General features: G+C 38.8%; 1 protein-coding gene across 1 annotated transcript in view; it reads right to left on the bottom strand.

The window, feature by feature from the left end:
* Positions 1–25,823, bottom strand: part of FGF18 (fibroblast growth factor 18) — a 138,557-nt gene that overhangs the window by 17,538 nt on the left and 95,196 nt on the right. The window contains 1 exon segment of the mRNA XM_015815976.2: positions 4,946–5,052. Coding sequence (XP_015671462.2) covers positions 4,946–5,052 — 107 coding nt within the window.

Raw genomic sequence — 25,823 nt, 5'->3', positions numbered from 1 at the left:
TGGACTTAAATATCTGTATCTTGATCCAGGCACAAATATGTATTGTGAGTTTTATTGGCTGTTGAATATATTAAGAATGCGGTTACTCAAGTTATTGCCAGAAAAAGAGCTGAGGCCAAGATATTGCTGGTGAACATAACTTCCAGTATCACTAACATTTTTTGTTTTGTTTTGTGTCCTCCCTCACTTGCCCCAACCCACCTGCCTCAAGAGGTTACTGGTACTGGAAAGCTTTGTTTCTATAACCGAATGTTTATACAGGTAATCTTTGAATTACGGCCGTTTCATTTCATGACCATTCAAAGTTATGACGCTGAAAAATAAGGGACTTAAAGCCAGTCTTCACACTTACAACAATGACAGAATCCCCATAGACATCTGATCAAAATTTGGGCACTTGACAACTGGCATGTTAATTATGGCCCAGGGTCATGTGACCACCATTTGGGACCTTCCCAGCTGGCTTCCAGCAAGCAAACTGAATGGGGGAAGCCATATGCACTTAATAACTGGGTGATTCGTTTAACAACTGCAGTGATTCATTTAACAAGTGTAGCAAAAAGGTAACATTGAGCACAACTTACTTAGCCTTACTTAGCAATGGAAATTCTGGTCCCAACTGTGGTTGTAAGTTGAGGACTACCTGTACAGTTTCTCAGTTGGTCATGCCAATCTATTTGTTGGAATTGTTAGGAATTGGGACAAGAAAAGGAAGGCCAGGATAAGAATCAAAGACGATATTTTACAATGAGGCTATAGACACACACATGCAAACAAAATCTTAACTTAGATTGATGATCAAACACCATTTTAAAAAAATAGAAGAAATCCATGAAAAATAAATAAATCTGTTCAGTTGATTAAAATAAAGTTTCAATGAAAAATAATGTATTTCCATGTTGAAAGCTATCAAAAGTCATGGAGGCTCTGAACCAGGGGTTCCCAACCCCCGGTCCGTGGACCGGTACCGGGCCGCAGCATGCCAGCAACTGGTCCGCACAAACAAGCAAAGACCCATCCATGGGATGCAGGTAGCACATAAAATCACGCACTTTCCAGTCCATGGAAAAATCTTTCTCCACAGAACTGGTCCCTGGTGCCCAAAAGGTTGGGGACCTCTGCTCTGAACCATCATCCTTCAACCAATAGCACTGATGGGTTGGACTAAAATTCACATGTCCTCCTGTCATCCTGACCAGTGAGCAAAGCTCCGGGTTTGTTATTATTATTATATTAACAGTACTTCGTTTACATGGACAATATAAAACTATATGGAAAAACACCATCTGAAATAGAATTGCTGCTCAACACTGTTCAAATATAAAGCCAAGATATTGCAATGGAGTTTGGACTGGACAAATGTGCCACCCTTACTATAAACAGGGAGCAAATGGTGAATACAGAAGGAATCAAGATGCCTTATAAAATAACATCAAGAGTCTAGATAAAGACAATCACTACAAATACCTAGGCATTCATCAAGCTGACAACATCAATCATACTGTAGTCAAAAAGAAAGTAAGAAGTGAATACATCATTAGAGTGAAGAAAAATCATAAATTCCAAATGCAGTGGAGAAAAGGCAATTAATACTTGGGCAATTCCAGTCATTAGATACACAGCTGGAACAGTGGACTGGACTCAAGCAAAACTAAAAGCTCTGAATACGCAAATATACAGTCATGTGAAAAGTTAAGTTTACCTTCTTTCAGTTCTATAGTTCTATGTATCAGAACATACTAAAAATCATCTGCTCCTTAGCAGTTCTTAAAAGTAGGTAAATACAACCTCAGATGAACAGCATATGACATATTACATCATGTCATCATTTATTTTAGAAAGCCAAAATGGAGAAGCCATGTGTGAAAAACAAGTACACCCTTATAGCTTCCATAGATATGAAGAGGCTAAGTAGCAGCCAGGTGTTGCTAATTAAGTGACCTTGATCAATTGATCATAAGCAAGTGTGACTACCTCTATAAAAGCTGAAGTTTTAGAAGTTTACTGGTCTCCAGCATCAAGGTGTGTGTTAACACAATACCAAAGATCAGCAATGATCTTAAATAAGCAATTGCTGCTGTTAGTTTTTCACACATGGCTTCTCCATTTTGGCTTTCTTTTTATAAAATGTTGATATGATGCAATATGTCATGTGTTGTTCATATGAGGCTGAATTGACCTATTTTTAAGAACTGCGAAGGATCAGATGATTTTTACTATGTCCTCATATATAAAATCATAGAAATCAAGGATATACTTAGTTTTTCACATGACTGTGTGTATGCATGTGTGTATACATATATAGAGAGACAGAAAAAGAAGACTACGCTATATATAGTAGACCCGGAGACAGCAAAATAGAACAGAAAGAACTGGAGAAAAATCACAAAATACAAAGATCTGCAAAAAAACTAAAACAACTGTGGCAAAAGAAAGCAGAGATAATATCAATAATAACAGGCACCTTGCGTGCAATCCCAAAACATCTGGAGCACCACTTGAACATTGACAAACTCAGCATCAGTCATTTGAAAAGACAGGTTTACTTGGAACAGCTTACAGTACATCCTACAACCTTTAAGTCCATCAAACAATAACATCTGCCTATTCCAGATCCTTGGGCAGGACTCAATAAATGAATAAAAATGCCAAATCCAGTCTAAACATTTGGTTGACTGTGCCAACCATAATATATTCAATATATTTGCTGCCTGATTCCCAGTGACTTTAGGCAGTTATTGCAGCCCAGCTGTTTGCCTAGGATGGATATTTCTTTTTTTATTTTACATATGAAAATAAAAGAATAAGAGATGGTAAGGTAATAGCACCAATTCGGACAGATGGGATCCGATACAGCCCAGTGATTTATAAAACTGCAACTATAGAAGTTCTTGATCCAAGTTTCACCTCTCATGTAATCTTGTTAAATGTCAATAGGCAAATCTCTCTTAGTGGCAATCTTCCCCTGTTCCATCTGAAATACTGGAATAACTAGCAATACAGATCCATTTTTAAGGACTGTTGAAAGAATTATAACGCATGTGGTGTTTTGTACATCAAACACATGATATGAAGTACTAATCTTTATTAATAATCTAATAGTTTGGATAAACAGGGTAGAAATGGTTTTTCAAATAATCACTATTTTATGATTAGATTAGATTAGATTAGATAACCTTTATTTTCATTTTTTACTGTGGGCACAACGGCACGCATTAAAAATGAAATTTAGTTCCTTGCTCTCAAAGTGTACACATACATAACACACATTTAAACATATTATATACAGCATATGTATAGACCTACACCCTTACATATAAGTAACATATAAATATTAATCACTGTCCATCTTGAATACATAATGGAAGGAGGAAGCTTTAGCGTTCACAAGGTTAATACTGTATGGAACAAAACTGTGACTGAATCTGGATGTTCTACTTCGGATACCACAGAGCAGGTATATTTATACTCTTCCATTTGTGCAAGAATATCAGACAGTCTACAGGGGTTTTTTTTCTTTCCCTCTCTATTCCTACAGCATCCTTGAGAAGTAAATCAGGTTGTGAGTCAGTAAATAGTGGAAGATTTCCCATTAGTTAAATGTCGATCTGAAGCTGGATCTCCATCCTAATCTGACAATAATCACTATACTGTACTATCACCTGCTGGTCTTCTGATCCAGTAATGCTACTTTTACCAAATTAAAGAATTTGCTGTTGTGAATAAAAGTATTCTTTGCCAGTTTTTAGTAAATGCTATTTTTCCTAGTCAATAGGGAAGCAGTGTTATCTATTCAGTGTTTAAACAAACCAGAGACTTTTTCTCTCTGAATGTTTCTATTATTAGCAAGAAATAAAGGAGCACCTGTAAAAAACTTTTTGTATTGTTGGTCATGCCTCTTCATAGTGGTTCTGATAGCGCACCATCAGTCCAAGGGACATCCGGAGAGATTCTAGGGGGTTCCATATTTGAAAGCACAGAAAAGTTTGCTTAAAATTAAATAATGTATCTTTCTGCACCTGGTTTTTATTTGAGAATGTGGCTTCTGGACCTACAACTCTAAACTAAATTCACACTGTCTCCCACCACCAAACATTTAGATTCCACCCCACCACCACCCCCTGGGGAAAAATCTGATGCCAATGTAAGAATTAATTTTGGAAGGGAGACAGGGAAGATCCTTTTTTAAAATCTCTGGAGTCTGGATTTGTCTGTTGCCTGCCTTGTCAAACTCCAAATGTGCCAAAAATGTGACCCAAACAAACTAACTAGAGCAAAACATGGGTGGAAACTACCTCCCCCCCCCAAAAAAAAGTAATGGTTACATTTTAATCTGAAGCTAGCAGCTAAGAGGCATAGGCCAATGTTATATAATCCATTGCATGCTTCCACTGTGTGTGTGAGGATCAAAGGTAATGAAATATTCTTGTAATATAAGAAGCATAAACCCATCCCCAATAAGATCTAGACTGCAATATCGTTTCATTTTAAACTGTTTTTATTTTAAGAGTGATACCCCATTGTCTAACATCTTAACATGTTTCTGCAGTGTTCTGTTTCTGCTTCTGCCTGTTTTAAACCACCAAGGTAAGAGAGATTTCTATCATGTAATGCAAACTCCCAATTGTTTTGGAGAGAGAACAAGAGGAGCACATCTTTTAACAATTTATGCATCTGTAAAAATGGAAACCTGCGTGTACGCAGAGAAATCAGTAATAAAACCCCAGTGGTTAGCCACAGTACTTAATTTTATGAGTTAGGATTTTTTTTTTTCTTTCTTCTGTTTTTAAGTAAAAGCATGAATGCTTGAAGAATTCCACATTCCTCAAATCCTGCTTTTCATTTGGGGCTGACAGGCAAAGTTCAGAACACATCATTGTGGGAGTTCACAGTCACTGCTAAAGGTAACACTCATATTACAAATGAATTAATAGAAAACACTTACCTTCCCTACTAGCTTTCCTTTCCTGTTCATACAAAGGTAAAAGTCTGTCTCTTTCCCTTTGATCCGGACTTGACTGCCAAATGTGTCTGTTTCCACTAGAAGCTGGGCTTGTAAAGGAAGAGGAAGAAGAAGGAAAAAAGAAAAAAAGGGGGAAAAATTACAAGCATTTACCAGACTTGGTCATAGACTTGGCGTAGTTCTGATTGTGTTTTGGTAGGGGTTTTTATATGGGGTATTTTAGAGCAGGCTTTTTATTTAATATTTATTGTGATTTTTATTATTGCCTGTTCACCGCCCTGAGTCCCGTAAGGGAGATAGGGCGGTATATAAATTTATATAATTTTTAATAATAATAATAATAATAATAATAATAATAATAATAATAATAATAATAATAATAATAATAATAATAATAATAATAATAATAATAATAATAATAAAGTGAATGAAGACGATGACTTCTTACAAGTTCTCCAATTCAGAGACAGGGTATCATTGCTATATGACTGGAGGCATGCAATACAAACTGAGCACACCAGCTCTCATAAACGATCCATTTATATATCGTTAAGGGGCACACAGTTGGGTTGTGGGGGTTTTTTGGGGGGGGACAAATAGGACGACAACCCTAATCAAAAAAACACCATAGAAATGAGAATAGCATTAGTTTTACACACACACAAAAACCACCCCGCTTTCTTTCAAATTTCAGGGGGCGTCTAGAAATTACTGATTTCAGATTGTACTTTATATTACAAAGCCAATCCCATCCCACCCACCCCCCCAACCCATCCAATCCAATCCAGCTAAATCAAGAAAAAAGGGGGGAGGATGTAGGGAGGTGAGTTGCTACTTTTCTACTTGTGTGGAGGCAAATAAAGCATTGGATTAGTAGGAAAGTTGTTCCCGCCACCTGTTTCAAATGGCATTGTGAGATGGGCCAATACCTGCGGGCAAGAATTGGCATCTCAAATGGTGCAGCAAATCTTTTGAAAGGAAGTCGGGGCTTCCAATTAGTCTCCTCATCAACTGTCTCGGAATGGCACTAACTAGAAGGGTACCAAGTACCAAGCTGGGATTCCTCAAAAGTTTTTCAAAGAAAGTTCCTGAGATTATTTCCTTACTTCCCAGCTGCACTAGAAAAAAAGATGTCTGCGTGGCTGAATTTTCTCTGAAAATTCTCCATATTAGGTTTTTCTCCTAATTATCCTAATACGTTATCCTAATACACCAAAGATGGAACATCCGTTCCTTGAGCGTCCTTATCCATTTTATCATTTCTTTCAAAAGAAACGGGTCCGTGTTTTATCATGCAGTGAAATTCATACATTAGAGCAACAGGAGGCAGCTCATCATTGTGGCCTCAAAAGTAAGAGGAACATGATGCCAACTGCAGCTCGCAAGAGTAGAGATCGTGCCCAAACAGTATGGTGACACATGATTGCAAAATAATATATTGTGCGATGTTCCAGCCCAACCAAACTTGTCTTCTTTCAGGTTATTCCATACATTTTTCTTCTTTGCACCTCGTCCCATCCTATTTCCCCCCCCCCCACAGACACACTTTTTACAAATCTTGACTTCTCTCTGAGCTTGTTTATAACTCCATCTTTTTTATGCATAACACAATTTTAGCAACGGGAAGATCCATCTCTGGGAAACGAGTCTGGTTAACCGCATGAAGATTTTTCTGGTGGTTTTAGAATAGACCAGGGCTTTTCAACCAGTGGTACGGGTACTACCTGTGGTACATTGGCACCTGGCAGGTGGTACGCGACCATCCCAGAAAAGTGGTAGCGGGGGAGGGGAATGAGCTGAACTGGTGGCAGCACCACACAAGCCTGAGTGAGAGATGGCTGGAGCTGCAGGGCTGTCAGGGCTCAGCAGAAGCGCCAGGATCAGCGCCAGGATCCAGCTGGAGATCGGCGCTGATCCTGGTGCTTCTGCTGAGCCCAGAAGAAGCGCCGATCAGCTGGAATGTTGCAGCATCTCCAGGGTCTTGTGATTTACATTCAGATGCTTGGCAACTGATTCATATTTACGACGGTCACAGTGTCCCAGGGTCATGTGAAGTGACCAAAACCTGCTGCAACCACCCAGCAGATGGGAGGAATAAAAACCAAACACCCCCACCCCACCCCCGCTGCCAATCCTCAACAGAAATGCTCACAACAATGGAAACCTCAGACAGGAGGAAGAGTGCCACCGGGCGGGCAGGCAGGTGTCTTGCTCAGCTGTGGCTTGGGCACTTTTTTCAGTGCCATTGTAACTTCGAACAGTCACTAAGCGAACTGTTGTAAGTCGAGGACTACCTGTACTTTATCACTTTTTTCCTTTTTGGGGGGGGGGGGGTCATCAAGTTTTTGACACCTTGCTGGGTGACTGGTGGTACTCGGATGTTGCCATACTCTAAAAGTGGTACAATGGGTGATAAAGGTTGAAAAGCCCTGGAATAGACTTTCTATCGTTTCAAAAGAGCACTTGGGGTGGTGGAAACAAGGGCAAGCGATAAAAATGGACAGGTATGTTCTTAATTTAAGCCCATTAATTTTAAGAAGCCTCATGCTGTAGATTCAGAATATATAAGTTAGCCTCATCTGACCGAGCCAAACTCAAACCGTAAATTAAAGTTGATCAAAGACGAAACACAGGGCTACTTATTCACATCACGGTTCTAAGGCCAAAGCAGGCCACCTTGACTGCAGAGAAGTGCAGTGAGCCAAGTTCCAGGAACCGGGCTCAGCAGTTTCACAGAGACCCATGAACAGATGCTTTGGAAAAAAGACAGCAGGTGTTCCTTGGTTTAAAAAAAAAAATGCCTGCAAGGAAGATGTTAGCAGAGATGGTAAGAAAGGCCCATAAGGAACAGGGAAACATCTTTGCCAAAGAGTTGTGAGAAAGAGCTCTTTTTTGGGATACAAGAGAGTTGCTGCCAGTCAAAACAGATAACACTGGGCAAGGAAAGCCAATGGATTAACCCAGTGTGAGGATAATTTGCGTGTTGGCCAGCATAACTGCACATTAACTTTGCTGCTTCTGTCTGCCAGTGTTGCTGCAGTAATAGGTCAAATGCTCAGGGAATTCAATCCTTCAACTTTTTTTTTTTTTTTTTGCTGTGTATAATGTTGACTGTCAGATAAAAACAACGTTTGGCAAACTCTTGTCCCGTAGATTCAATAACAAATCCTAATGACAAAAAGATTGCCTACCTCCCATCCTCCATTCTCTGGAGCCAAATTGTCAATTTCAATCATGTTAAAGCAAATGGCTCGGCCTCTTTTAAAATGCGTGTGTACCTCTCCACTCCAAAACACTCCAAGGAAAAAGCTGGGCAGTTTCAAAACTACAAGATACACCACCTCACTCTCAAACTAAAACAAGTATGAGTAATACCCAGGCTGATTTTAATTTGAAAAGTATCACCTTAAAAAGATGTCAGTTCCCTGCTGTGAAAATTAAAACCATCTGGATGGCGAGATTTCCAATAATTAATGTAGCTCTCCTTTGACACGGTGACTAATTAAAATATGATACCCCCTGGTTTTTTTTTTCCAAGTACCACATCTGAATTACAATTACAATAAAGCGCCAATAAAATAATGGAATAACTTTGGAAGAAATGAACAAAATACCCTTTTCTGCTTTTTTGACTTGGCAAGGAATAGTATGGCAAAGCTTTACGCTAGCAAGGATTAAGCAAGGCAAAACTGAAACAGGTAACCTTTCTGGAAAAGCCTGAGAAACAATATCCAAATACATCAAAATAAGAGGCAGTTGCCACCAAGAAACAGGTTTTAATTGTACACAATTCAGAAACAACATACTAGAATGGACAAAAGGACACCTAGTAGGAAAGAAGTATACCTCAATTTAATCAACCACTAGTGATTCCAGGCAAGCTTATGATTCTTGAAAAACTTAATCTCAGAGATCTCCAGAAGTTGTCGTCATGTTGTCAAGAGCCGTGGTGGCAGAGTGGTTAGAATACAATATTGCAAGTTAATTCTGCTGACTGCCAGCAGATTGGCAGCTTGAATCTCACCAGCTCAAGGTTGACTCAGCTTTCCATCCTTCTGAGATCGGTAAAATGAGGACCCAGATTGTTGAGGGCAATAGGCTGACCCTGTAAACCACTTGGAGAGGGCTGTAAAGCACCATGAAGCGGAATATAAGTCTACATTTATTGCTATTTAATGAGACACAGGGGGCAGAATGAACTACCCATTTTAAACTTAACACCAGTTGATGATTTTATCCCCACAAAACAAAATGAAATTCAATTTTTTAATAAAGTCACTGCATTTTAGAATATGGCTCCTGGCATCCTACTCAAAACCCCAATGGGACCCCTTGCCTTGGATAAGGCTACTTTCCTTGGATGCAAAGGATCATAATGTGAATGTGCAATGAAACAAATGGACTACGTAAAGGTCGCAGTATACAATCAGAATGAGCCCAATTTAGAGGCTGTGAGTCCAGTTCTGGGATAGATAAATTAACTAAATAGGCAAAGAGGTACAAAGAGGCAGTCCTAATTTCATTTATCGTTGTTGTTTATATACTAATCATGAATATTTTTTGTCCTGTTGGGGTGCCAGCACCAGTTGGCACGTTGCAGTCAGATTTCTTAAATGTGTATAAATTTGCATAATTAAATGAATAAGCTTGTACATGCTCTTACAGTTTTTCAACTTCTCAACTTTTTAAAGAAGACTTTAGGTAGAATAATATTTTTAAACAGCATCATATTTTTCCATGAATTACCACTGACTCATATTTGTGAAATGGATATAGAAATTTGACTGATTGAAAGACACAGAGAGAAATAGATAAATATCACTACAAGGGTGAGAATTCCACCTTACACTACAGCAACATATATTACTGAAAATCTATAGACCTGACTTCTTTGCAGAATGGGAGGGGCTATTTGCATGAGAGAAGGGGTGGAAAGGAAAGACTGCTCAACCATCGCAGCACAACTTCCAATCCTAGCTAAACTTAACCCCCAGGATACCTAGGCCCACATTTGCAAAATAAACATAGGCTGGAACTCAAAAGAGTAAAAGCCTCAAGAGGAAGGAATTTCAGAAGAAAAAAATAGGAGGCAAGGGAAACATTACGCATATATATATCCTTCCCCCAAATCAATCTCTTCTGAAATCAAATGTAATGTATAGCCTGCCATAAGATTTGTCTTTTGAGGAAAAAGCCAACTGCAATGTACTCCTTCCATTAGGTAATTCAAGAGTAGTGCCAACAGACTTGTAAGCAAATTCAACCACCGAGAAACAAACAAATGTATAATTCTTTTTATCTACACGGCATCAGCAACCACAATTTCAGATGCAGGCCTGATAAACAGTCAGCCCCTATATCTTATGATTGTGAAAATGTTCAAAAAGAGCTTATTGTAAACAAATAATATATCACCACATGTCTAATGTACATATGCACCGTAAGTGTAAATGGTTGTGGCTGGATGGATTTAAGAGGTTCTTAGAAAGACAGAGATGAGAAGTCTAAAAAACAGAAGTGTTTGGATATGGTGGAAGCAAGAATGATTTGCAAGGATGGAAAGATACGGAAAGGAATAGTGAAGGGTATTAATGTAAACAAGATTTAGCCAAATTTCCTTCTCTTGTCTCCAGCATTTACATTTTTTTTGCTCTTATTGTTTCTTATTCCTTTTAAAGTTTATCTAAAAATCTGAGTGCAGCAATTTGAGATTCCCTAGCAAAATAAATAGTTTCGTAAGGTACACTAGATCTTGTTGGAAATTTCCACAAGGATCTATTAATTTGCTTCTCCAATCCCACTCTTCTGCAACCTCTCATACCGTATCTGGAGAGAAGTGTGTGTGTGTGTGTGTGTGTGCGCGTGCGTGCGTGCATGCAAAGGAATGGAAAGGCAAAATAGCCTATTTTATGAATGAAAATCGTGTTCTCTTCATTTGGGATACAAGCCAACTCTACCTGCAAAGAGAAATTATCACACAGTACCACTCTGAGGATCAATGAAAAAGTGAGCACAACTTGTGGAACTTGAATATTTCCTTTCCTGAAAATAATTTTTAAGCTGGCTTTATAAAACAAGTATAATATACGATCTTGTTTTCTTTTAATTCAAATACCTGTTCTATAAATAAAACTGTTTGCAGTATATTTACAAGTAGGTGAAAGAGCAAATTATCTTCCTTTGATCATCTAATACTTTTGGACTAGTCTTGATGGCATTCATTAATAGTTTACTTCACTACAAGGTAAAACTCCCTCAATTACATGGACATCTAGGCTTTTTGGGAACAATAGGGACATGGTTCTATCACTGCTCTCTTCCAGGATTATTATGTATGTATGTATGTATGTATGTAATGTATGTATGTATGTATGTATGTATGTAGCCAACAGTCCTCGAATTTCCTGGTAAGCTCTCACCCTACTAAGGAAAAATTCCCCTTTATGCACATGCTTAGAAATCACTGAAACCCAAAAGAGTTTTCTTGCTCAAAAATAATGTAAAAAAACTCAGCTACCTCAGATATTTGTGGTGCATTAGGAAGCAAGCCATCCATTTCTATAAAGGGATCCTTTTTGTGTACAATATATGGAAATGTGTGAAGCAACTCTTAAAATGCCCAAAATAGTATTTTCAGCCACAGCTCACGTTTAGAACCTCAATTTGAATGCTGCAATTCATGATAGAAGGAGCCTATAAATAAATATTATAAATAATCTAATTATATAAATCATATAATCAGGTAAATTCAGGTAAATGAGGGCAGATATGATATTGTTGCCATTACGGATACTTGGTGGGATGAAACCCACAAATGGAACACACAGCTAGAGGTATTTAAATTATTTAAAAGAAACATACCAAGTAAAAGAGGAGGTAGAGTTGCTCTTTATATAAGAAATAACTACATCTCTATAGAAATAGAGCACAACAATGATGAAAACTGTCTCGAATGCATTTGGGTCAATATACAAGGGAGAAAAAATGACATTGCCATAGATGTATACTATAGGCCACCCAACCAAACAGAGGAAATAGATGAACTTTTTGCTAGTCAGCTAACTAAGGTATGTAGGAAGCACATCATAATAGTAATGGGGGACTTTAATTATCCTGACATCAATTGGGAGACAAACTCTGCACCAAGTGGAAGATCAAACAGATTCCTGACAAACTTAGCAGACAACTTTATCTCCCAAAAAGTAGAGAAGGGAACTAGGGGGTCAGCCATATTGGACCTAATTCTTACTAACAGAGATGAAATGATAGAAGGTGTTGAAGCCACAGGAACCTTGGGGGGGAGTGATCATGCAATATTGGGATTCAACATTATGCAAGCATAAGCAATAGAACACAGTCAAACTAGAGTCTTGGATTTTAAGAGAGCTAATTTCAATAAACTTAGAGAGAGCTTGGGAAGGATTCCATGGATGAGAATACTCAAGGGGAAAACAATTCAAGAAGCTTGAGAAATTTTGAAAAGTGAGATTATAAAAGCCCAGTCTAGCACAATACCAGTGAAGAAGAAAAATAACAGCTCTCAAAAGAAACCAGCATGGCTGCATAAAGAACTCACTGATAAGTTGAAAGACAAAAAAGGACAATTGTAAAAAATGGAAAGAGGGGCATATAACTAAGGCAGAATATCAGCAAATAGCCCGAGCCTGCAAATATGAAGTGAGAAAAGCTAAGGTTCAAAATGAACTAAGGCTTGCAACAAAAGTCAAAAATAACAACAACAACCACAACAACAAACTTTCTTTCAACATGTAAAAAACAAGAAAAAAGTTAAGGAAATGATTGGTCCATTAGTGGGAGAAAGTGGCAAGAAGGTGACAAGCAACAGGGAGAAAGCAGAATTATTTAACTCATTTTTTGCATCTGTCTTTACACAAAGGGAAAAAACAGTCCAACCTATCAAAAACAGTACCGTAAAAAACAGATTAGAAACACAAGTTAAGATAGGCAAGAAAATGATAAGTGAGCACCTGTCCACCCTAGATGAGTTCAAATCACCTGGACCAAATGGATTACACCCAAGGTTCTGAAGGAACTGGCAGATGTGATCTCAGAACTACTGAATTATATCTTTCAAAGATCCTGGAGCACTGGGGAACTACCAGAGGACTGGAAAAGAGCTGATGTAGTTCCCATCTTCAAAAAAGGAAAGAAAATGGATCCAGGAAACTACAGACCTATCAGCCTGACCTCAATACCTGGGAAGATTCTGGAAAAGATAATCAAGCAACGAATCAGCGAACACCTAGAAGCAAACAAAGTCATTACCAAAAGCCAACATGGGCTTGTCAAAAACAGATCGTGACAGACAAATCTTATTGCATTCTTTGACCAAGTGACAAAATTAGTGGACCAGAGGAATGCTGTGAATATAATTTACTTGGACTTCAGTAAGACATTTGATAAAGTAGACCACAACCTACTACTTGATAAGATAGAAAAATGTGGGTTAGACAGCATCACCACCAGATGGATTCGTAGCTGCCTGACTGGCTGTACTCAGTGTGGGGTCCTCAATGGAACTGCATCTACATGGAGGGAAGTGTGTAGTGGGGTGCCCCAGGGCTCTGTGCTGGGCCCAGTGCTCTTCAACATCTTCATCAATGATTTGGATGAGGGGATAGATGGGGAACTCATCAAATCTGCAGACGACACTAAGCTGGCAGGAATAGCCAACACTCCAGAAGATAGGCTTAAGATACAGAAGGATCTTGACAGACTTGAACATTGGGTGCTATCTAACAAAATGAAATTCAATGGTGAAAAAAGTAAAGTTGTACATTTAGGCAAGAAAAACCAAATGCACAAGTATAGTAGAGGTGGTTCCTTGTTCAATAGTAGTAACTGTGAGAGAGATCTCGGAATCCTAATGGACAATCACTTAAATATGAGCTAGCAATGTGCTGCAGCTGCCAAAAAAGCCAACACAGTGCTAGGCTGCATTAACAGAGGGATAGAATCAAGATCACGTGAAGTGTTAACACCACTTTACAATGCCTAGGTAAGGCCACACTTGGAATGCTGCATCCAGTTTTGGTCACCACAATGTAAAAAAGATGTTGAGACTCTAGAAAGAGTACAGAAAAGAGCAACAAAGATGATTAGGGGACTGGAGGCTAAAACATATAAGGAACGATTGCTGGAATTGGGTATGCCTAGTTTAATGAAGAGAAGGATGAGGGGGAGAGGTGGTCCTTCAAATAACCTGATCCCAAAGTATGCAGGGCTTTAAAGGTGATAACCAGAACCTTTAATTATAATTTTATATATAATTGACCAGGGTCTGTAGTATTGTCAGAGACGCTGCACATCCTCTCCATAACCGGTTTTCTTTGTTATGGGAGGAGGCTTCAAAGTATCCTATAAAGAATGGTTGCTGGAATTGGGTATGTCTAGTTTAATGAAGAGAAGGGCTAGGGATGACATGATAGCAGTGTTCCAATATCTCAGGGGTTGCCACAAAGAAGAGGGAGTCAAGCTCCTGAAGGCAGGACAAGAAGCAACGGATGGAAACTAATCAAAGAGAGAAGCAACCTAGAATTAAAGAGAAATTTCCTGACAGTTAGAACAATTAAACAGTGGAACAACCTGCCTCCAGAAGCTGTGAATGCTCCAACACTGGAAGTTTTTAAGTAGAGACTGGACAGCCATTTGTCTGAAATGGTATAGGGTTTCCTGCCTGAGCAGTGGGTTGGACTAGATGACCTCCAAGGTCCCTTCCAACATCATCATCATCATCATCATCATCATCATTATTATTATTATTATCTTTTTCCCTTTGTCTAGTACATAGGAGATGTTGAAGCAGCAACTGTCATCTTGAGAGAATAATGTGAATAATGCAATAAAAAGAAAACAATGAAAATGATCTGCAAGAAAAATATTGGATATAGGGTTAATATTTCAAATATTTTCCAACCGTGTTCCCTTATTTAATGATAAATAAATTATTTTTAATTTTTTTCACAGTGTGCTTAATATTCCCTATCTCTCAGAGGAGGGTCTTGCCCTATACTGAGATATGCTCAAAATAAGGGGAATTAGTATTTTCAAAGAAGTGAGCAGGATAAGTTCAGCTGGTAAATCAAGGCTGACAAAGTTACACTCATATAAAAATATCCTCATTTACACTACTGCTGTCTTCTGTTTCTTTCTCTGCTATTTGAATCCACATTAAGAATTAAAATAATCTAGCAGCCCACCATGGAGAAGAGATAAGAACAAAAATTGAGAGGGCCAAAATCAAACAATGATTTCCTTGATCATGGCTAGAAGATTGGTCCTTTTCAGATGAAATATACTATAGCAGTGGTGTAATTTATTCATACGCAATTGTGTAACTTTTCTCCCACACCACATTATTTCTTACACCATGTGAAGGACTGGTTGGAAAGAGATCATCATGGGAAAAAAATCTATATTTTCACTAGCAATAGCAATAGCATTTAGGCTTCTGTACTGCCCCATAGTGCTTTACAGCACTCTCTAGGTTGTTTACAATGTAAGCATTATTTGCATATTGTCCCCAACAATCTGTGTCCTCATTTTATTGACCTCGGAAGGGTGAAAGGCTAAATCAATCTTGAGCCCCGTCAGTACTGAACTCCAGGCTATGGGCAGAGCTAGCCTGCAATACTGTACTTTAACCACTGAACCACCAGGGTTCTCCTTAAGAATACATACCAATTTGATGGAACATAATCAGTTCTGCTCCCCTTACAACAGTGACTTCATTCTGCCTTTCCTCCAGGAGTTCAAGAAGTACATAATACTTGCCTCTCCGATATCTCTCACAACAACTACCCTATGGGTTAGGTTGAACCAACACGTGCCCCCCCCCAAAATCCTTCCTCCCTTAACAAAAATCATCATTCAGAATCCGTTAACAAAAATCATCATTCAGAATCCCCCTCCTAGTAACATCTGTATGCAACCAGTTTGTAAGTACTTTTGCCAAGCATGTTTAATGGCTAGAACCAGACATCCACATGGGTCGATTTTAAATGGATTTTATGGATGAAATGCTGAATAAAAATAATAAAATGGTTTTATTGGCTCGAAAAGTATAAATGGAATCACAAAAATTGAAATTGCAACAAAATTCATTAGGCATAATTGTCCGATATATATTGCATTTTCTCCTTATGTAATGGTTAATCAAAGTCCTCTATAAAAGTGTGATTGATAGATGTGCTCATTGATTGTTGATAAAAACAAGACTTCCCAGCCTCTATTATTTTATAAATGGCTAAATAGTATGCCTTGATTATTCAATGGATTTTTATGAGTTTCCATTTTGAGGGGAAGTCCCATTTACTAAAATAACTTTCAGTTGGCACTTGAAACCAAATCTAATATCTAATTGAACTGAAGTGTGGAGAAAACAAAACAACTGGCAGTGAACAAGGAACAGAATGAAGTCGCATGGTTTTATGTTATCACCAATTTTATATACTCATTCCTAAAGAAGACACACACACCCTCAAAAAAAAAATTCCTGTTGGCTTATACAAATGTAGGCAATAACTACATCAATACATTTCAAAACATGATGCTTCCAGATGGCAAAACTGATGTAAGCAGAATTGAATAAATCAAAGCCTACATCAAACTAACAGAGGCTCTGCCGATTTTGTGTCTGTTTCTATGATTATCATTTGGTCTGGAGTTTGTTCATGCCGAGCACAGACTTTAACCATGTTCCAGTGTGCTGGCACTTGAACTCATCTGAAACACGTTGACTGGCCACAGAGGCAGAATCTTTAGGAAGCCGTCTGAGCCGCATTAAGGATACTCTGCTGGCCATTCAGCCTGAGCTTCGGAGGACTGGGCAGGAAGTCCTGTATGTTTAGAGTCCAGTAGAATCTCTGCTCATCACCTATCCTTGTTATTTCTGCTGCCAAAATAAAAGCTAAAAAAAAAAAAGTAGCTTGATACGGACGAGATGGGCAGCGCATATATCCAACAAACAAACAAATTAAATAAATAAATAAAATAAAGTAAAATTGTAAAATTATGTGATCATCATCAAAGTGATCCTAGTTCTGGCCCAGATGTTCAGTTGATTTCTATTTATTTATTTATTTATTTATTAAATTGATAGGCTGCCCATCTCCCCATCTTTTATTTAATTAGAACTGTATCGTCAATCCATCTCGGGCAGCTCAAGAAATCCGATTCCTGTTGCACGGGAGGAGAAAGAACGGCACACCATATTCTCTTCCCACGTCACTCTCTTTCTAGGCCACTGGCAACCTGTCCAAAAAGTGCCTCCAAGGTCCCGGGCTGTTGTGATTATAAATGTTCCAAGCCCAAGTTAATCAGGAGGAATGTGCTGAACCTTTAAAAGGGACGAGTGAATTCAGATTACAAGCTATGCCTAATGTAAGAGGGTATTTTCTCTATATGGTGAGCAAGTTTTATTACTCTGTGCCCACTAATAAAAGTTGGGGGGGGGGACAGATTCATTTTACAAATGGGAATACTTATGTTTGTATATTTACTCAAAGGAACTCACTGTAACTTTTTTTCTCTCAGCAAAGTGAGAAATATCCTGAAAATAAGTTTGTACTCTGCTAGTCTGCCCAGCAGGAAAGATTCTTGTGGATCTAGAATTGAAGGAGTAAGGGCAGGAGGGAAACAGTAATCACAAAGAATGAACTATAGGTGTATTTCATGCACTCCTAAAGCAAACAAACAAAACATTCTTGGGCAAACTGAGGTAAAATATTGAGGTTTGGATTTCAGAGAGGTTTGTCATAAATGGGCACAGATGAAAAGCAGGTTTTGCTGCAGCCATTGCTATAGGTGTCTGTAGGGCTCCCATTCTTTTGTAGGATATAAAAGACAGAATTAATAGCTTTCCACTCTGTAAAGAACTCACTTATGGAAGTCAGGGTAGAACCTATAGATCCTTGAACCTTTAGTATTAGGGCACCACCACCTACTGCCCCTGTGCAAAGTCAATGCATTCTTAGTGAGAATTTTGAATTTTGCAAGTTTTATGGCATGTTCTACTTGGGATTGGTTTTTAGTGAGATTACTAAGGGTATTGCTTTCTCTCCTGCCTGATTATACAACATGTCTGAGAAACACCAAACAATGCTCTCCAGGGTCTTTAGCATATTTAAGTTATACACTAAAATCCACCATAACAATTTTGTTATTATCCATCATTAGTAAGCCAAGTCGTAAATAACCACATTCCACTGAAAACTTCACTTGCAATGCCATTTAAAATAGCTATTTAATCATATACAGTACAGGCACTGGTGGAAAGACAATTTTTCAAAGCACTATTAAAAATCACTGGTGTGAACAACTGATCTCTGCAGTCATTTTGTTCTGGTAACTGTTTGTGATGGTGTGGGGCACACAAGAAATAACGAGGAAATCGAGAAACATGCAAAACTAACCTGGGATGGAGATAATATTTTACTGGGACTTCGTGGCTCTCTAGTGAGTTAGATAATAACAGCCCATACTTCCTAACCCCATAGAAAGACAAGATTTTATTTCTTCCCAAATTCCCTGTGAACATGATGGGAAGGATCAACTTACATTCCCTGAGAGAAGAACAGAAGGTACTACTGAAGACAAAAGAAGGGGTGTGGAGGTGCCATATAATTGTAGATATGGATGTCTTTCAAGATTAATCATTAGTTGGCGGGCCAGTTTGTGGAATTTTAACTCAATTTTTGTAACATTTAATCAGGGCTCCTTTTTCCTCTTATATTCTTCTCTGTTCAGTTACCTGCCCGTTCCCCCCTCTCCCATCTCCATCCAGGGATGATGTGGCCTATTTTTCCATTGCTATCCCTGAGATTGCTGTTTTGAACTATCAAATTGCTTTGTTATCATGCCCAGTCCTGTCCCCAAGTGTCACTCACAGGAATCATTTTAACACAGTGTTCAATTCTTTATATCAGCCTTCCCCCAGCTATTGCCTGCCAGATGAGTTGGTCCCCTAATTTATAGATAAGAGGGATCCTAGGTGGCAATTATGGGAATTATACTGTAATCCCAACCAATTTGAAGGGCAGGGATTGGGAAAAGCCATTGAAGACAGTGCACAGCAAATCATACACCTTGGTTAATGAAGCAGCGTGACTGAACGAACCCCATTAACAACCCAGTTTGAGGTACTTAGAAGGCAATATTAATTTGTATGATGAGACTGACATCCAAGAAAGTGCAGATAGCATTTCCCTTGACTAGATAGCACTATCTCTCCCAGGAGATGAGTCCCTTCAGGTAAAGATATTATCCAGAAGGTCCTTGCCAGTCTCTTTTTTTTTTCTTCAATTTGAGGAACAACTTCAGAAGTTCAGTACTGTATTATTTATTTATTTATTTAACAAATTTATATAGCCGCCCAGCTCTCACTCCGGGCATCTTACAACATTTTTTTTAAATCCATCATATAATAAAACTGTTTAAAATAACTATCCCATTTCCCATGGCAGCAATGTTATTATCAGATTAGCCACTTAATCGGGTAATTAATTGTCAACCCACTGACAAAGCCACATTTTTAGGGCCTTTTGGGAAAGCAGCAGGGTGGGGACCAACCATACATGGGGAGAATGATGTTCCATAGGGAGGAGGCCACCACTGAGAAGTCCCTTTTTGTGGTCACACCAGATGACAATCCCTAATCGATGGACTTTTTACATGCCCTGCCTTCCCATTTTGATGGGCCAGTAGATTCAATAGGGGATATCAATATCCTTCAAATAACCTGATCCCAAGGTATGCAGGGCTTTAAAGGTGATAACCAGAACCTTTAATTATAATTTTATATATAATTGACCAGGGTCTGCAGTATTGTCAGAGACACTGCACATCCTCTCTATAACCGGTTTTCTTTGTTATGGGAGGAGGCTTCAAAGTATCCTATAAAGAATGGTTGCTGGAATTGGGTATGTCTAGTTTAATGAAGAGAAGGGCTAGGGATGACATGATAGCAGTGTTCCAATATCTCAGGGGTTGCCACAAAGAAGAAGGAGTCAAGCTATTCTCCAAAGCACCTGAAGGCAGGACAAGAAGTAATGGATGGAAACTAATCAAAGAGAGAAGGAACCTAGAACTAACTGACAGAACAATTAACCAGTGGAACAACCTGCCTCCAGAAGTTGTGAATGCTCCAAAACTGGAAGTTTTAAAGAAGAGACTGGACAACCATTTGTCTGAAATGGTATAGGGTTTACTGCCTAAGCAGTGGGTTAGACTAGAAGACCTCCAAGGTCCCTTCCAACTCTGTTATTCTATTCTATCCAAAACAGCACACACACACACACACACATATATATATATATACACACATATACTGTATATACACATACAAACACTTCTTTTGATTGCAGGCATCAGAATTTCATTCTAACATGTATCATTGTATAGATAGAAAAGTGACAATAAATGTTCAGTCACTGGTGCAATATATATATATATTTTCTGGCATTTTTAATGGCAAAAAAGAGAAAAGATCATTATTTATTTTTTGTCACATTTATAACCATTGAAATCCCAAAGGTCCCTTGTGGTTTACATGTCAGGCAAATTTTTCTTACCTGTCAATTGAATAGAAGGAAATCTAGTTTTCTACAAACCCGTAAAACCAATATTACAATCTCGACCAAAAATAAATTATATATATTTAGGTGTCATTTAGCTAATAGTATGTAGAATAAACATGAATCCAATGACACCAACTAGAGATTGATTGATTGATCTTTAAAGGCTGCACATGTACTTCTACTGTATTAGAAATCTAAAAAAACCCTCTTGGGGTATTTTTTTTTCCTGCGTTTATTTATCAAGCATCATCAAGGTTTCAATTTGTTCAGATTTGTTAAGCGGAAGGAAAATATCTGCAAATGCTTACAGAAGAAGCACACTGTTATTCAAGGAGTTTTACATGCTTCAAAAATTATTCAGAAAAAATGTTTCAGAGTGAGTGTGAGCACAAGTCCTCTGTGCTGTTCATTAAAGCCTATAATAATTCTCCAGGCTTTTATGAAAAAAAGATGATTCTATACAAGACTTGCATTAACGATAGAAGAATATTTCTTTAAGCGCTCAGAATGAAGTTGATAACAGCAGTAGTAAAGATAGGGTAAGATTTTCCATAATCTCTTAAACAAAATATAGAAATGCTAACCCTGGGGCAGATAGCTGGAGTTTAGAAGTCGTGGGTCATTTATTTTCCCCCCTCCCTCCCATTTTGCAAGCAAATCTGACACATATCTCTGACAAAACGTTTGTTCAAATAAGAAAAATTTAAATTACTCAGAAGATGTCTAGGTTTCATATTGATAAACTATAAGAATAGGAACAGTAAATTATAAAGGGGCCTCCAAACTTCACCTTGAAACCAGAAAGCAAACTGAGATAAGAGTATTATGGAGCAGATCAGAATCAGAAGGAATAAAATATGTGATGTTTTCTGGTGTTTCACTTCCTACTGGCTGTCCTGGATATAATCAAGAAATGCAATTACAATTTCTTTTTTTTCTTTAATTTTTTTTGTCAATCCTTTTTATTAGTTTATAATATAAAATACAAACATACAAAAAGGAAATACAATTACATTTTCAAACATTTCCTAGGGCATTATCTGTCTGCTCTAGGAAACTGTCTGACATGCACAGATTTTATTTAATTATTTAAATTTAAATTTAAATGTGTATGTCAGGGCTTTTCAACCAGTGGTACGGATACCACCTGTGGTACATTGGCACCTGGCAGGTGGTATGCGACCATCCTAGAAAAGTGGTAGTGGTGGAGGTGAATGAGCTGAACCGGTGGCAGCACCACACAAGCCTGAGCGAGAGATGGCTGGAGCTGCAGGGCTGTCAGGGCTCAGTGGAAGCGCCAGGATCAGTGCCGCTTTCCAGCTGATCGGCGCTTCTTCGGGGCTGTCAGGGCTCAGTGGAAGCGCCAGGATCAGCGCCAGACTCCAGCTGGAACTTGGCGCTGATCCTGGTGCTTCTTCTGAGCCCTGAAGAAGCACCAATCAGCTGGAAAGCGGCACTGATCCTGGTGCTTCTGCTGAGCCCAGAAGAAGCACCGATCAGCTGGAATGTTGCAGCATCTCCAGGGTCTTGTGATTTACATTCAGATGCTTGGCAACTGATTCATATTTATGACAGTCAGTGTCCCAGGGTCATGTGAATTGACCAAAACCTGCTGCAACCACCCAGCAGACAGGGGGGGAATAAAAACCAACACCCCCCACCCCACCCCCACTGCCAATCCTCAACATAAATGTTCACAATAATGAAAACCTTGGACAGGAGGAAGAGTGCCGCTGGGTGGGCAGGCAGGTGTCTTCCTCAGTTGTGGCTTGGGGGACACTTTTTTCAGTGCCATTGTAACTTCTAAGTCACTAAGCGAACTTTTGTAAGTTGGGGACTACCTGTACTTTATCACTTTTTTCATTTATTTTTTTTGGGGGGTCATCAAGTTTTTGACACCTTGCTAGGCGACTGGTGGTACTCGGATGTTGCCATATCCTAAAAGTGGTACAATGGGTGAAAAGGTTGAAAAGCCCTGGTGTATGTTACCTGACTCCCAAGGATTCCAAAATCCACAAGCAAAAACATCAAAAACAAAAAAGTGCAATAATGGGCAAAAATGAAGAATAAAAAATGGCAAGGATGACAAAAAGAAACCAGATAGGAACAAAAAAACAAACTCACCCTCACCAAAAGCAAGGATTTTGTCAGTGTTTTGACAGCACTTCTTGTTCAACTGATCTAGAAGCTCAAGACATATGAAGCATTAGATACATCCTAGAAAGAAGCCACCTCAAAGTATGAACTTGCCAACATACAATAGCAACAGGACTTGACACTGGACAAACTGGGTCCAAATCCACATTAAATATGAAGCTGGTTATTTGGGGCCAGTCACTGTCTCCTTAGATAGTTGTGAGAATAAAAAGGGAAAGAACTTTCCATTCTTACTCCACACTCTTCAGAGCAGAAATACAGAAACACAGATGATTTATGGCAGAAAAAGACCTAATAGTCCATTGAGTCTTCCACAATAGAATAGAATAGAATAGAATAGAATAGAATAGAATAGAATAGAATAGAATAGAATAGAATAGCAGAGTTGGAAGGGACCTTGGAGGTCTTCTAGTCCAACCCACTGCTTAGGCAGGAAACCCTATACCAGTGGTGGCGAACCTATGGCAAGCATGCCAGAGGCGGCACTCAGAGCCTCTCTGTGGGCATGCACACCATGCCCTGGAGATGGCAACCATCCCTTTTCAACCAGCTGCCCGCTAACTTGCCGAGGTCCCACATGGCCGGATGTATCCCAGCACACATGCGCTCACTGTCCTCTGTGTGCAGGGGCCGATGGTGTCAGGCAGCAGCGGCCCCGGCCCCTGCCTCACCTTGCCCTGTGACAATGGCACCCCCACCCTGCCTCGCCTTGCCTCACCCCACAGGACAAGCCTCCTGCCCTCCTGCCAGAGACCTCCTGGATCTCCCCCAACCCTGCCCAACTCCCACAGGTGTCCCTCCCCACGAGCAACATTGAGGTGGTCATGCCAACGTTGGCCACACGCACCCAATCTGCCATGACCACCACAGCCACGTCCACCCAGTGGGCCACGCCCACCTGACACCCGGGTTGCAGTTTGGACACTCAGTCTCTAAAAGGTTCGCCATCACTGCCCTATAGCATTTCAAATAAATGGTTGTCCAATCTCTTCTTAAAAACTTCCAGCGTTGGAGCATTCACAACTTCTGGAGGCAGGTTGTTCCAATGATTAATTGTTCTAACTATCAGGAAATTTCTTCTTAGTTCTAGGATGCTCCTCTCCTTGATTAGTTTCCATCCATTACTTCTTGTCCTGCCTTCAGGTGCTTTGGAGAATAGCTTGACTCCCTCTTCTTTTTGGCAACCCCTGAGATATTGGAACACTGCTATCGTGTCCCTTTGAGTTGCTATTTATTTATTCATTTGTTTTAATTATTTTTATATTTTATTAATTTTTATTTTATTTTTAATTTTTGTCAGATAATGGATATGTGTTTATCATGAGCATGCTTAAACTCAGTTACTGACAACTGACCCACTATCTCCATTGGAAAATGGTTCCAAGCTTCTACTACTCTTTCTGTGATGTAATACTTTCTAACATTACTTTTGAACTTCCCTCCTGTCAATTTGAGATTATGCCCCATATTCTTGATTTTTGTTTAATATTGAAAATACTCACTTCTAGAACCTTATCCCCACCCCTAATATATTTAAAGGACTCAGTCATGTCTTCCCTTTCCCTTCTGTCCTCCAGGCTGTACATATTCAGCTCCTCCAATCTCTTCTGATATGTTTTGTCCCTCAAATCTTGCACAATTTTTGTTGCCATCACCTAGATTTTCAGAAGCTGGACTCTTTTTGTCTTTTGAGGGGTGTTCAGAGTGTTGCCTTTCAAATTAAATGAAAGCAAAGCAAAGAGGTGAGCATAATAGAAACTGATTTGGAGAGATTAGATTTAGATTTTAATTAAGTAATTGAAATGAAATTAAGACAGTAACAGATGTGTAGTGTATCTGGATGTGGAGGGCATTTCTATCTCCCCTTTGCCATTGTCAGACCACTTCTTGGTCCAGATGAGCTTAACAGTTACCCAGGGCCTCCGCAGTGTGAACAGACCAATTAAGTCTCTGCTTGGCATCTTATGGATCCTGATGGTTTCTAATAGGCACCTTGGGGTTTTTCTCAGCAATCACAGTTTCTTTGAGTGTCTGCTCAACTCTATAGCAAGTAAAAGAAACACCATCTGGTAATGGCCATTTGAAGCCAAGTATGGATCCCAAAAATTCAAGGCAAGGAAAGGCATCAGACAAAAACAAAGCAATAATATAGTCACTATAATTTTTATGCAATGTATAATTGTATGCAATTTGTAATCTATACAAAGTAAAATCAAAATCTGTCGTTTTCTGTGTTTTCCTGCTATGCTCATGTGTATTTCTCATTAGGATGATTTTCTTTGTAATTAAATTGGACTGTCAGACAATTAAGCACGGGAATATTTGAATTACTGAATATTGTGGGTTTTTTTTCATTTCAACTCAGGTCCCCTTTTTCTGGCTTTTCTCCTATAAAGTCTACATTAGAATGTAATTACTTTTAGAAACTCAGAGAAGAAAATCATAATCTGCTTTGGATGCCTCATCTCACATTTGCATTTCCTAGAACATTGGGTTATAAATTAAACCTAGACTGTAATGCAACAGCACTGAAACATTCTTCATATTCAGTTCTTTAATCCGACCAGTTAGCATAACAACTCTGCGCTCTGGCAGTCCCTTTAAAAAAAATTATATGTTGTTTCAATGTTACAGTAAACTGCTTTGAGAAATTGCTGATATCCGAAAACCAGTTTTCTGTAAATATGTATTAATCATTGCACAACTCCCCTTTTCTCTGCCTCTGTTTTCAGTGACTGTGTTTACATACTGCACTAATCCATAATGACTGAGTTATACAACAGATTAGGCTAGATTAAATTGGGGGTTAGTAATCTATGATTCAGCACAATATGTCTTAGCATATTGTGAAAACTAAATTTATTGATTTGGGCATAACATGATATGTCACTAAAGCGACTGTGACATGTAAGCCCTTATTGAGAATTAAGGATGCTATGTGAACCTATTAAATGTGATTTGTTAGGGTTTGATATAACACTGTTCATAGGTGTATGAACAGATTCATACATGTGGTTTATTCGATAAAAAATGCCTAAATAAATCAGTTTACCCCAATGTGCAAACTATTTCAAAGTATTCAGATTTGAACTGTAAGCTTGCTGGAG

Source organism: Protobothrops mucrosquamatus, unplaced genomic scaffold (genome assembly GCF_001527695.2).
Source record: "Protobothrops mucrosquamatus isolate PMUCROS unplaced genomic scaffold, P.Mucros_1.0 scaffold391, whole genome shotgun sequence".
Taxonomy (NCBI): domain Eukaryota; kingdom Metazoa; phylum Chordata; class Lepidosauria; order Squamata; family Viperidae; genus Protobothrops; species Protobothrops mucrosquamatus.
This window is presented reverse-complemented; position numbering and strand designations above follow the sequence as displayed.